The sequence below is a fragment of the Dermochelys coriacea genome, chromosome 6 (genome assembly GCF_009764565.3).
Source record: "Dermochelys coriacea isolate rDerCor1 chromosome 6, rDerCor1.pri.v4, whole genome shotgun sequence".
Classification (NCBI taxonomy): domain Eukaryota; kingdom Metazoa; phylum Chordata; order Testudines; family Dermochelyidae; genus Dermochelys; species Dermochelys coriacea.
The window spans coordinates 95,479,167-95,492,924 of record NC_050073.1 but is presented as its reverse complement, the minus strand read 5'-3'; the positions used below and the strand labels follow the sequence as shown (position 1 = coordinate 95,492,924).

General features: G+C 42.6%; 1 protein-coding gene across 3 annotated transcripts in view; it reads left to right on the top strand.

Annotated features, from left to right (window-relative positions):
• The window catches only part of EML5 (EMAP like 5), a 326,380-nt gene that overhangs the window by 230,282 nt on the left and 82,340 nt on the right, over positions 1-13,758 (top strand). For all 3 annotated transcript variants that reach the window (XM_038404486.2, XM_038404485.2, XM_043517737.1), the window contains exons 26-28: positions 6,702-6,903; positions 9,583-9,709; positions 10,722-10,736. In XM_038404486.2, the coding sequence (XP_038260414.1) occupies positions 6,702-6,903; positions 9,583-9,709; positions 10,722-10,736 (344 nt within the window). The remainder of the gene's footprint in view (positions 1-6,701; positions 6,904-9,582; positions 9,710-10,721; positions 10,737-13,758) is intronic.

The following is a 13,758-nucleotide window of genomic DNA, read 5'->3' as shown; positions in this document are numbered from 1 at the left end:
AGCCTGCCTGGTAGCATTGACTTCTGCTCTGGAACAGACACCATTGAGTCTGGCACCAATGGACTCCCTGGAGAGACACTGGATGCCTACCACCCTGGTGATACCTTCAACACCAGAGGCATTTGTGGCTCTGAGAGACTTGCTCCCTTTTCCGGTACCACTGTCCCCGCCAGTACAGGAGAAGTCAACGGTGGCACTGATAGGAAGATCTGCCACAGCACCAAGACTCCAGGTACCTTCAAACAGGAAACTGGCCATGATGGATTAGAACTGGTCTCCTCCTCCATTTCAGCACCATTCAGCACCAGCTGGGCACCAATCCATCGTGGTGTCTGGGAAGGGATTCTTTGGAGACAGACTCAGAGGCAGAGTTGTATGTCTGCCTCAGGAGTTGGCACCAAGTCTCCAGCCAGCAGTACCCGACAGTGGACGCAGGCCAGGCCTTTCTGTTTCTGGCATGGCCCCCAGCACAGAGGCCCTTCTGGAATCCCTAGGCATTTCCCCCACCACAGGGATCACATTTCAGGAGATCGTACTCCATGACCTCTGAGTCTATAGAGCCTCCTACACTATTGGAGCAGGATTCAACTCCCGGTACTGAGGTCGGTACCGAATATCAGGACCTGGTACCACAGGACCCGTCCGATGCTGAGGACAAAGAACAGGGCTCCTAGTTGATACAGGCATCCTCCTCTTCCTCCCCAGATGAGGCGGTCCCAGGAACAGAGATAGCACCCTCCCAAGATGATTAGAGGGCACATAAGGAACTCCTTAAAAGAATGGCCCAAAACTTGGGGATCCAGGTAGAGGAGATCAGGAAGTCCTCCACACCCTAGTGGACTTCCTAATGGCATTGGGCCCTTCAAGAGTGGCATTGTCATTGAATGATACCATTATGGACCCTATCAAGCCCTTATGGCAAACACCAGCATCCCTTCAGCTGATGGCAAAGAGATTAGAAAAGAAATATTTTGTCCGGGCCAAATTATTCAATTTTCTTTACACCCGTCCCCCACCGAGTTCTTTTTGGTGGTGTCAGTGGCCAATGAGTGGGAACGGCAGGGTCAACAGGGACCAACCCCAAGGCCAGGATGCCAAGAAATTAGATCTCTTTGGCAGGAAGGTCTATTCAACCAGGGGACTCCAGGTCAGGATTGTGACTCAGCATGCACTCTTGAGTTTAATCCCTGGGACTTTAATGACTTTAATCCCTGGGATATTGTGGAAAAGTTTAAAGAACGGGTACCACAGAAGTCCAGGCATGAGTTTGCAGCCATAGTGGAGGAAGGCAAGTCGGTTGTGAGAGCATTCCTGTCTGCAGCCGTAGACATGGCAGACTCGTCAGCCCGATCCATGGCCTCTGCAGTGGCTATGCACAGAAGCTCTTGCTTCAAGCTGCCAGCCTACCACATGAGGTGCAGCAGACCTCACAAGACCTTCTGTTTGAGGGGATCTCATTCTTCTCCCAGCAGACAGATTTAAATCTGCACAGCCTAAAGGACTCAAGGGCCACCCTAAAGTCCCTAGGAATGCAGACACTGACTCCCTCAAGGAAGCAATACAAACCTCAGCCATCTGCTTGGTTCTTCCAGACTTCTGCCCAGCAGGACTACAGTAGGAGAATGAGTAGTGGTTTTAGGAGGAGACCTCCACCTCAACCTTGTCTGTGCCCATGTCTGACCCCTGCCCCCAACACTCGGTGGGGGTCTGTGCACGCCTTTTGATGTGACGCTTGGGGGCTTACCAGGCCAAAGCATGGATCCAGATTCTCCAGTTTTTGTGGACCGTTTATCCCACTTCTACTGGGTGTGGGCCTGTATTACCTCAGACCAGTGGGTTCTACACACGATAGCACTCAAATACTCCCTTCAGTTAAGTTGTTTTCCTCCTTCCCAACCTGCCTTCTTGTCCCTCTTCAGGGATCCTTCTCACAAGCTCCTTTTTATTCAAGAAGTGCAGTTGCTCCTAAGGTTGGGAGCTGTGGAGGAGCTTCCAGGGGAGCTAAGGAGCCAGTGGTCCTACTCCAGTTATTTCCTAATCCTGAAGGCCAACAGCAGTCTCAGATCGATTCTAGACCTGTGGAAGCTCAAGAAGTTCATGAAGAGACTGAAGTTCCGCATGGTCTCCTTGGCCTCTATCATCCCCTCCCTGGATCCAGGGGACTGGTAAACCACCCTCAATTTGAAGAATTCTTATTTTCATATTGCTGTCTTTCAGGGACACAGAAGGTTCCTCAGATTCATCGTGAATCATGTGCACTACCACTTTGCAGTGCTCCCATTCAACCTGTCAGTGGTCCCTTGGGTGTTCACGAAGTGCATGGCAGTCATCGCGACCTTCCTGGGGAAACAAGAGGTTCAGGTCTACCCTTGCCTCGATGACTGACTGATCAAAGTTTGGACCAAGGCCCAGGTGGAGACAAATGTAAAGTTAGTACTGTCAACTTTCCAGGACTTGGGCCCAGTAGTCTACCCTTTCTCTGGTTTAAAGGATAGAATGTATTGGGGTGATCCTTGACTTGGTCCAAGCCAGAGCCTTCTTCCCAGAAGCCTGGTTCCAAGAACTAGGGGCACTCATGGAAAGCCTAAGGAATCACCCCATAACCAGGACAAAGTTCCTAAAGCTCCTGGGCCACATGGCATCATGCACCTATGTGTTGCAGCAAGCGAGACTACAGCTCAGATCTCTTCAGGCTTGGTTGGCATTGGCATATGAACCGGGCCAACACCATTTGGACACGGTAGTCACACTTCCCCCACCAGTGATTGCTTCCTTTCTTCCGTAGCTGAACCCACTGGCAGTGTATGCTGGAGTTCCTTTCTTGAGACCCCATCCATCAGTGTCTCTCATCACAGACAGTTTGTCGATGGGCTGGGGAGCTTATCCCTCAGAACTCAGGTCTTCTGGTCTCCAGAGGAGTTCGTGTTACACATCAGTGTCAGGGAGCACAGTGCAGTTTGCCTAGCCTACCAGGTATTCCAAAACCACTTGGAGGGCAAGTGCATGTTGATCCTCACAGACATGATAGCTATGTTTTATATAAACAGGCTGGGTGGGGTGTGCTCCTCTCACTTGTGCCAGGAAGCTAACTTGTGGGAATTAAGCATAGCCCACTCAATCTACCTCGAGGCCTCTTATCTGCTGGGGTCACAGAATGAGCAGTAGGTCACCTCAGGAGATCCTTCTGCAGTCATCACAAGTAGTTCATCCATCCAGACATTGTGAAACACATCTTCCAGAAGTCGGGGACTCTCCACATCAACCTGTTCACGATGAGGCACAACAGGATGCATCTTCAGTTCTGCTCCTTCCTCAGCCACCGCTTGGGATCACTCGCAGACTCTTTTCTCCTCCCTTGGATGGACTATCTCTTCTATGTGTTTCCTCCCATCCCTCTCATACACAAGGTCTTGCTATAGATCAGAAGGGACAGGACACGCCTTATCCTGATAACCCGGGCTTTGCCACATTGGCACTGGTTCACCACCCTCCTGGACCTCTTGGTGGAAACGCCATTCCATCTGCCTTCATTTCCAGACATGATCTCCCAGGACCATGGCCATCTACCTCATCCAAATCTCAAGTCCCTTCATCTTATGGCCTGGAAGCTCCATTACTGAACCCTGTAGAGCTAGCATGCTCAGGACAGTTTGTGAGTTGTTTTTAGGGAGCAGAAAACCCTCCACTAGAACCACTTACCTGACAAAGTGGAAAAGATTCTTGCTTTTTTCTGCACTGAAGGATATTTCTCTTACACAGTCAACACTGCCTTTCATTTTGTACTACTTTCTCTACTTGAAACAACAAGGCCTATCTGTGTCATTTATTAGGGTCTAACTAGTGGCAATCTTGGCTTTTCACCCATGGATGATTGGGTGTTCTGTTTTCTTGAACTCCATCTGTGATTATTTCCTCAAAGACCTGGAGAGATTATACCCCCTGCTACAATAGCTTCTCCCCCAGGACCTCAACCTGGTGTTGGCGTGGCTGACAGGACTCCCATTTGAACCGGTGGCAACATGCTTTCTGCTCTGCCTATCCTGGAAGGTAGCCTTCCTGGTGGCCATTACTAGAGCCCTGCATGTATACAAAAATTTTGTATCCGCAAAAATTGTCTGCGGGTATCCATGGATTTGCAGGGCTCTACTAACAGCTCCAGAGGTCACCGTGCACGAGTGACACAGGGCTGTGCCAAGTCCCAACCCCTAACCACCTCCCACTTCTCCCCAGAGACCTCCTGCCCAGCCCATCCATTCCACCCTCACCATACTTCCTTCCCCACTCTGGGCAGGGAGGCTACAATCATGGGCCTTCGTATGCAGCACCATCCTCCAGTGTGGGGCCTGGTCACCCCTACGCAGCTACGGCGGCTCTAATGCATGCAGGCCCAGCCAGAACAGACAGCGGCAACAACTGCTCTCATCACAGTGCTCACCATTGCTGCTCACTAGTTCCAAGTACAACCACACCTCTTTCAAAATGGTGCTTGGCTCATTCTCTTCTGGGAGTTGTAGTATACTTTCTCCATCCAAGCAAGCTGGTGACTACAACTTCCAGAATACCCAGCGGGCTATTGCCATGTATCGCAGCCCACTGCTGTGATTGAGAGAGCTGAGCTGGAGCCTGAGGGCTGGGTGACAGCTGCTCCGTTTGGGTGACTGTGTGCTGCAGAGCCTTATGCAGATACAAAATTTGCATCCAAGCTGCGATCCGCAAAAATGGTCCACAGAAATAAAGCGGATATCCTTGGATTTGTAGGGCTCTAGCCATTATGTCTGCCAGAAGGTTCTCAGAAATCCGAGCCCTTACATCGGAGCCACCTTATATGGTTGTCTTCAAGGACTAGGTTCAATTGCAGCCACATCCCACCTTCCTTCAAAAGGTGATCTCGCAATTCCATGGAAACCAATATATCTTCTTTCTAGCCTTCTGTCTGAAGCCACCTGCCAACAATGAGGAACAGAGACTCCTCTCGCTGGATGTCAGACGTGCACTAACCTTCTATTTAGAAAGGACTAAATCATTTCAAATATCTGCACAGCTTTTGGTAGCCATTGCAGACAGAATGAAAGGCCTTCCAGTCTCAGCCCAGAGAATCTCATCATGGATCACTTCCTATATCCACACATGCTATGACCTGGCAAAGGGGCCTGCTCCTCCTGCTCTAATCGCACATTCTACCAGGGCTCAAGCATCTTCGGTGGCGTTTGTAGCTCAAGTTCCTATCCAGGACACCTGTAGAGCAGCAACATGGTCATCAGTCTATACCTTTGCATCTCACTATGCCATCACCCAGGGTAGAGACAACACAGATTTTGGCCCAGATGTATTACAACAGCATGCCAGTGAACTCCAAACCCTCCACCTGCACAACTGCTTGGGAATCACCTACATTGGAATGGACATGAGCAAGCACTCAAAGAAGAAAAAATGGTTACTAACCTTCCATAACTGTTGTTCTTCGAGATACGTTGCTCATGTCCTTTCCAAACCCTGCCCCCGCCTGCCCCCTGCCAGAGTTAGACAGCAAGAAGGAAATGAGGTGGTGGCAGGGCCCTTTTTTACCGGTATCATGAGCAGACGATTCCAGGGAGCACCAGAGCTGACCGGACAGATACCACTTAGGTAAAAGCTTTCCGCCGGTGGTGCTCAGGGCGAGCACACACATACACTGGAATGGACATGAGCAACATATCTCAAAGAACAACAGTTATGGAAGGTTAGTAACCAGGTTTTTTTATATTTAATTCGAACATTTGGTTTTTTCCTTCCTTACTAAAATCAATATTTGGTGAAAGATTCTTGAATACTAATGCAGTAAATTATTGAAAAAGATATATTAGAATTGGAAAAGGTACAGAGAAGGGCAACAAAAATGATTAGGTATATGGAACAGCTTCCATTTGAGAGATTTTAAAAAGACTGGGACTGTTCAGCTTAGAAAAGATATAACTAAGGGGAGATATGATAGAGGTGTATAAAATCATGAACGGTGTGAAGAAAGTGAATAGGAAGGTGTTATTTACGTCTTCACAAAACACAAGAACCAGGGCTCACCCAATGAAATTAATAGGCAGCAGGTTTAAAACAAACATGAGGAAGTACTTCTTCATACAATGCACAGTCAACCTGTGGAATCATTGCTAGGGGATATTGTGAAGGTCAAAAGTATAACTGGATTAAATAAAGTCCTGGAGAATGGGTCCATCAGTGGCAATTAGCCAAGATGGTTAGGTACTCAGCCTCATGCTCCAGATGTCCCTAAACTGCTGGCTGCCAGAAGCTGGCACTGGACAGCAAGGGATGGATCACTTGATAATTGCCCTGTTCTGTTTCATTCCATCTGAAGCACTAGCACTGGCCGCTGTCAGAAGACAGGATACGGGGTTAGATGGACCATTGCTCTGAGCCAGTATTGTCATTCCTATGTTCTTATTGAAAATCGCAGTGATTTTGCTCCTCATTTTCTTAACCAGAGCCTCACTGGAAGTGCAGATCTGGTTTATATTTCATCAAGTTTCTGGATGATTGAGGAATTTGTCAAATTATGTAATACAGAATAAATGTAAAACTGTTTTAAAGCATATGCTTTTAAAAGGTTAAGGATATAGCAGTGGACAAAAATGTCTTTTATTAGCAGCTCATTTTAATTTTATTTAGAAGAGTTGATTAAACTTTTGTCTCTTTTTTTCCTTATTTAGGGAAAATTTGGAAAATTTAAGAAGTATGTGGCCCATAGTACACATGTAACAAATGTTCGTTGGACTCATGAGGACAGTTTGTTGGTCACTGTCGGAGGGGCAGACACCTCTCTAATGCTGTGGACCTATGAGATGGAGGGACATCGGGAGAGTAGGCAGTGTGATAGTGAAGAATCTGATCTAGATTCTGAGGAAGATGGAGGTCAGTAATATTCTTAAGAAATACTAGTGTAAGAGAGCAATTCTTGTTTCTTTTAGAAAAACTGCCAATTTAGAAATGAAAATATGTACATAGCTATTTTTACTCAGACCCCAATCTACTTTAGAGACATTAATTAAACTTTATAGAATCCTATGTGAGGTTCAGATCAATAAATATAGTCATGGGGAAACTGATAGATTAAGTGATTTGACCAAAACCACCAAACTGTTCAGTATCTGAGTCTGTGGAACATAATCCAAGAACTTGCTCTAGCCACACCACAGCCCTGGAAATTGCATAGATAGATTTGGTGTACCAGCAGAATCTAACTGCCAGAAACTAATATAAATGTTAAAATCAATAAAGAATTATATTAAAGAAGTCAGCAAAATAAAGTTTATGTTTAAACACCATTTATTTTAAAAATTATGAAGAAAAGGATTTGTATGTCTGTTGAAATCTACATCATGAATGAATCTGGTTGTCTTGAGGTTTTTTAAAAAGCCCTTGTCTGTTGTATCTAAGTGTACTAGCCTGAAATATGCTCGTGTTAGTATTATGGGCCACTTTATCATACAGTTCTAAAATGAACAGGAGTAACAACATTTAATCACATTTCATAGAACTAAATATCAGTTCTTCCTGCAATACGGAATGTGTGGGTTATAAAGGGTTCCTATTCAAATCATAGTTCAGGAGTTCGTTCTCAGGCAGGGGTGCTCAAGATTTTCCCAAGGTTGTCCATACCTCCTCTGTGCTCCCAAATGAGTTTTGCTTGCCTCTGTTACATTCAAGAGAATGAATCACAATCTTCAGATACTTCTAAACTGTCCCTGCCAGATTTGGCTTTTTTTATCCCTAAATGTTAGATTCTTCTGAAGGCAATTTAACTTTGTTGGCATTGGAATAAATCAGATCAACCAAATAGGCGTTTTAAAACATTAATTGGGCAGGATTCTCCTGAACTCCTCCCCTGCTTCTTAAACAGGTCTTAGTTTCTGTGTTGCAAATCTGTCACCATCTTGTAGGCTGCTCAGAAGACTTTGGCTATTTTGCAGCTGTCTACATATATACAGAGAAAAAACACTGCCAGAGCCTAAGCATTTGGATCAGACTCAGCAAGTTTGGAGGTGAGAGAGACATTATTTTGGTTGCAGTTAATATGTATTTGATAGGCAGCTGGAATTTTCGAATCAGATCATAGGGAACCCCAGCCTCAAGAATTTGGAGAACAATTTGTATAGCAAACTATTATGTTTGCTCCAATCCAAAAAAAATAATTAATCTTGGCATCATTATTTTATTTCTAAAGTTGATCATAGAGGCTCTAGGCACTGAACTAACAGTTAAAATACATGCATAAAACAGCACAAAACCTAAACAATATAATATTAAAATGTCAAAAAGGTATAATTTTCAACAAAACTTTTTCCAATGTGACACATACATCAACAACTAAACTACTATTCTATGGGACCTGTGATTTTTAAAATGTGTGACAAGTCTTGATCTGATAACACCAAAGAATTCTGAAGGGGTGTGTCTGTGGATGTGTGTTAAATGAGACTTCGTAAAAAATCTGGGTCCAATTCACTTAAATTGACATTTCACTTTAGTAAGTTGTACAGGCACTGGCCCACCACTTTTTATTTTTCTGTTATTTTTCTGGTGAGACAGATATCTAAACTAACCATAGTACAGTGGTCCCCAAACTTTTTACCTCTCTCCCCCCCTTACTCCTATCCACATCCTTTCCCCGCCCCCGGGAGCCAAGGCTGGGAGGTGGGGACGCAGACGGAGGGAAGGGAACGGGGCCAGGAGCAGAGCTGGGTGGTGCTCCCTTCCCCTTCCCTCCTGTGGAAGCTGGCCCGGGCCCCAGCCACGCCCCAAACATTCCTCCACCTCCCCCCACAGGGGCACACCCAACAGTTTTGGGGACCTCTGCCATACTATCATCTTGAAAATGCTTGAGACTACAGTTACAAAGAAACTACAGCAAAGAGAAATCATTCACAGACTACAAGTGCAAGAGAAAAATTCAGACATTTCCGATATCTCTCTGCCAGCGTAAGAAATCATGATGTTACAAGGACTTTCTTTATAGCAGTTCATACATCTGCTAACCAAGCCATAGGGATAATATTCCCAGTCAAGCTTCTCCCATGACATGCTCTTTATTTGAACTTGATATCAAGTTGGCCATAACGTTTACAAGTTTCAGGGAATAGCTGTTCAAAAACATTTAAAAAGGCAACATAGAAATAACTATACATAATCTGAGTAATTTAGTTTTACATCTTTATTTGCTCCTTTAGTAGCAGACAATTGCAGGTTTGGCATGGAAGACCCCATGGCAGGTTGCCCACTGCTGCCCTATGGTGGTAGAAATTACTGCCCTTTGAAATCCTTCTATGTCCCAGGATATTAGAGATACAAGAAGAGCTCTGTGTAAGCTCAAAATCTTGTCTCTCTCACCAACAGAAGTTGGTCCAATAAATGATATTACCTCAACCACCTTGTCTGTCTAAGAAGGTGGCATTTAATTACATGTATATTGTATTACTTTTTATTTGATTTCCCAGTGCTCCTGCAGAAGGGATGCTACAGAAATAAAATAATTATTTATTATTTTTCACTTCCTTCTTCTCTTAGTCCTGTTTACTGTATTGATTTTATTAGGTTATGACAGTGATGTGACACGAGAGAATGAAATTAATTACACCATCAAAGCCTTATCAACAAACATCAGACCAATGTTTGGAATTAAGCCTCATCTGCAACAAAAGGAGCCATCACTAGATGAAAGGTAATTTCTAAATTGAAGTTATATGTAGCTAAAAAAAGTAGCAGATATATTTTATAATAAAACATAATTACATTGATGCATTAAATGCATAGAGAGCTAACACATTTTAAATCAGTACTGCTTTTGAAACATTTTTGATTACCAGACAATTATTTACATCTAGATCATGCCTCCATTTTTATAAATGGAAGGAATTAAAAAATGCATAAATGGCCTATGTAAATGATAACATTTGAGTAATTTCTTGGATAATATGTTCATTTGTCTGTGTTTTGTTAATATCATGTCCTGTTTTGAGCCCTATAAAATATTTATTATAGGCAAAAAGTGGTAGTGATACCTATTGTTATGGGTGTATGCCATATTAGTCTCTAGTGGTTGGTCCAGCTAGAGGATAACAGCCTGCAACTACTATTAGTTACTCCCTGAATGAAAGTGGTAATGATCTGGAGTTGGACTATGGATCTAAATGTCCCAACCTAGCTGATGATATGTATGTGTGGAGATTTGGGGGTTAGAAGAATCCACATGATGAATTTTTTTTTTCAGTTTGCTTTTTTAAACACTTAGGAACTTACATACAGAAAAACTATACTTAATATACATAAAAGTTGAATTCAAGCACTCAAAAATAAGGATATACCATAATTAAGATTATCCATGCAAACTTAATTTGGATCCCTTGTCAAAAGTACAAATGCAATAAGTTTTACAGCATTGTAAGCAAAGTGCTGATCCAGCTCCCAATGAAGTCAGTGTAAAGATTCTCATGATTTCAATGGACATTGGATCAAGGCCTAAAAGGTTAGGACCAAAACCTTCTAATTAGGGAGGCTGGAGGAGTAATGGAAACAGAATTTGATCCACTGCATTCATTTTTTATTTTTAGCCCAGATTTCTGCTATAATATTACTGCAATTCTGTTCTGTTCAAAAATTTTAAAAAACTGCTTAAATATATACTAATTTTTATTTTCTCTTTCTTCATTTTCCCATTTTTGCTTCCTGTGAAGGCAAGGGGTAGTAAGGTAAGTTTCTTATCTTTATAATAATCCAGGATAAAGCGTTTTTATTACAAAACTTTGAAAAGTAGAGTTGTACATTGATACAGCAATGAATGCTTAAAATAAGGTGCATTATGCAATATACTGTTTGTTAAAATGCAGATTGTTACTGGGCAGCGAAGGGATTAGAGGACAAATAAAGAGCTAAGTACACAGTGTGAGTAGCTGGGCTGGGCATGAGGTAGAAAAGCCTGGAGTCAGGAGGACAAGTCTTCTGTCTTCCTCCTGGTTGAAGAACAGTTCTGAAGTTACTTCAGTCCAATTGCTGAAGATAGTCTGTGATATGGGTAAACTTGATACATCTGCCTAAGTATTACAAAAAAGTTTAAAATATCAACTCTAAAAATATTTCTTGTTTTTACACCATCTTTGACTAAATATACTCATAGGACCGCAGAGAAGTACTGAAGTAAAGTTGTGCTTCTGAGGGGAGGATGTTCCCCATTTAATATGTAGATATTTTAAAACTTGTGTGTAAACAAGACATTATATTTTAGAAGTTATCTTAACCTTTTTAATACATAGGGCAGCAAGATTAACATTTTATATAGGGTAGAGAGAAATGAATATTGCCTGGTAATGGAGGTATAAGACTATGTACATCTGTGATATAGATATTATGACATCAAGTGCAATAGTCAAGATGTTTGTGATGGTAACTATGCCTGCGTTTTCTTTGTGGTCTTATGCATCATTTTTCCTATGTTGTGCTCCTTAAATGTAATAGATATAAAATATAATTTTGTAATATAATTTTGTAATATAATATAAAGTAATATAATTTTGTTTTACCTGCATAATTAATAATGTTTTGGCTTAACCGTTTTATTTCACCTTTGGGGAACAGTTCCTCTATTTTCCCCTACAGGGTAAACAGGATTTTTGCAACTTTGTGGTGACTTTTCTACTGCTTGTGCTGACAATCTTGTATAGGCATTTAATATTAAAAGGAAGAAGATTCTACAGATGTGTTTGAAGCTTTCAATATTTGGGACTATTTGTTCCCCTGCAGTGCAAAGGAACTAAAGGACAAAAACTAGAAAGAAAAGGGGTTTAAAGGTGTATGGAAGGGGTGGCTGGCCACATGCTATGCTCTAACCTCTTAGCATAATTGCCTGCAGTCCTGCTGTATAATTCCCATTGCAGAAGAGAAAGACAGGGAAAAAGTGGAATGGTCTGGTGGAACAGCTGCTTTATATGGCTTGTCTCTCAATGGAAATGGGTCCAGAAAAATAGACTGTATTGGTATGTTTATTGTATCCATTATTTAGAATGATAAAATGTTATGGACTGTAAGGCAACACTCACATGTGACATTTGAATGTTTTATGTCTTCATTATTTACCTATTTTTTCTATGTGGCATTTTTATATATGATGGATCACAAAAGATTGGGAAACCATTTTTAATTAAAAACCTTTTCTAAATGTTTCTCTCTTTTCATCTGCATTGTTGGGGGATTTTTTGTAATATTTGACTGGACATGTATTCATAAGAGAGAAAGTTTGGGATTTTAGGAAATTTATAGAACAGCTCATCATAAGAATGGAAGTGTGAAATCAAAGGAGAATTTCCCAGTTTGTATAATGCAATGAGCAGTATGCATGAATCATACTGGTTAAAGTGCTATAAAAAAGCAGTGTTATTTTCTTGAAACTTAAGGCCAAGAATTTCAAAAGTAATCAGTGATTTTAGGTGCCCAAAATGAGATCCCTTTAAGAGGCCTGATTTTCAGAAAGTATTGAGCATTTAGCCACCTGAAAATTAGGTCCCTTTAAGGTGTCTCAAGTTGGACATCCAAAATCATTAGCCATTTTTGAAAATTGTGCCCAATGTGTATTTCTCTGTAGTGACTCTTAAAGAGTGGCTTCCTTAGGTTCCATGATTGTCTCTCAGTTTACAAGTAAAAAGATACCAGACAACCCTGAAGATTCAACAAGAAATATGTAAGTCAAGTAGAAGGGTTTTTTTTCCCTGAGTCATGTGTCGTCCCCAGTTATAAATATTTTTCTACAAGGTGGCCTATTGTTGATGGCATTACCTGACCCCACTAAGAACTGTGAACCTTCTGGAAAAGTAGTGTTTGTTAGGACTGTATCAGCTCTCCCACATAGCTCAGAATGTTAGGAGCTGAGGTTGTAAGAGAAGTGTGGTCCTCAATAGCTTCAGTTCCTTCCTTTCCAACTATTGACGCTGGGGCCAGCCTCTATTATCAAGCTTCAGGCTGGCAAACGCTGTGGGACCAGTTCTGAGGTTGATCAGATGATGTGGTCAGCACCATTGTTTGTGTCTGATGGTGGGGTATCCTTAGTGCCAGGGATTTAGATGATCTCTCCTCTCAGCCATGAACTGCATACTGCTATTTGTGAGAGTTCCTCACTCTGTCTCAGCACTGGGGAAATCTCCAGCTAAGCTATCTCCAGTCAGTGCTGAATTTTCCTCCCAGCGCTGGGCCCCATGTTTAGTGAAGTCTGTTTACTCTCTTCCTGCTGTCAAGCAAAAGAGCAAACAGACGCTGATCCCAGATGGGATCTGCACCAGGGAACTTAGTTTCATTGCGGAGGAAAAAGAAACATTGCTATTGATATAGAGGGTACATCAATCATTGAAGGTCTGGGTTTTGAAGATACTTCTGATCTTTCATGGATGGCAATTCCCAGGATTCTGTCTGGTTGTCCCTAATTTGGAGACAGTGTAGTCTCCCAGTGATGATGTCCCTTTTGTCTGTCTTTAAATTAGGTATTTATGCTATAGTGGTGCAGGGCATATGTGAGCATCTCATGAACTTTAATTCTTCTTCAAGTGCTTGCTCATCTCGATTGCATTGTAGGTGTGCACGCACCCACATGTGCGGTCATCACAGATTTTTGCCTTAGCGGTATCCATAAGGCTTGCCGTGGTGCTCCCTTGAGTGCCACGCTCATGCGCTTGGATATCAGGCACTGCTGTTCCTACTCCATTTCAGTTCCTTCTTTCCGCCCATGTG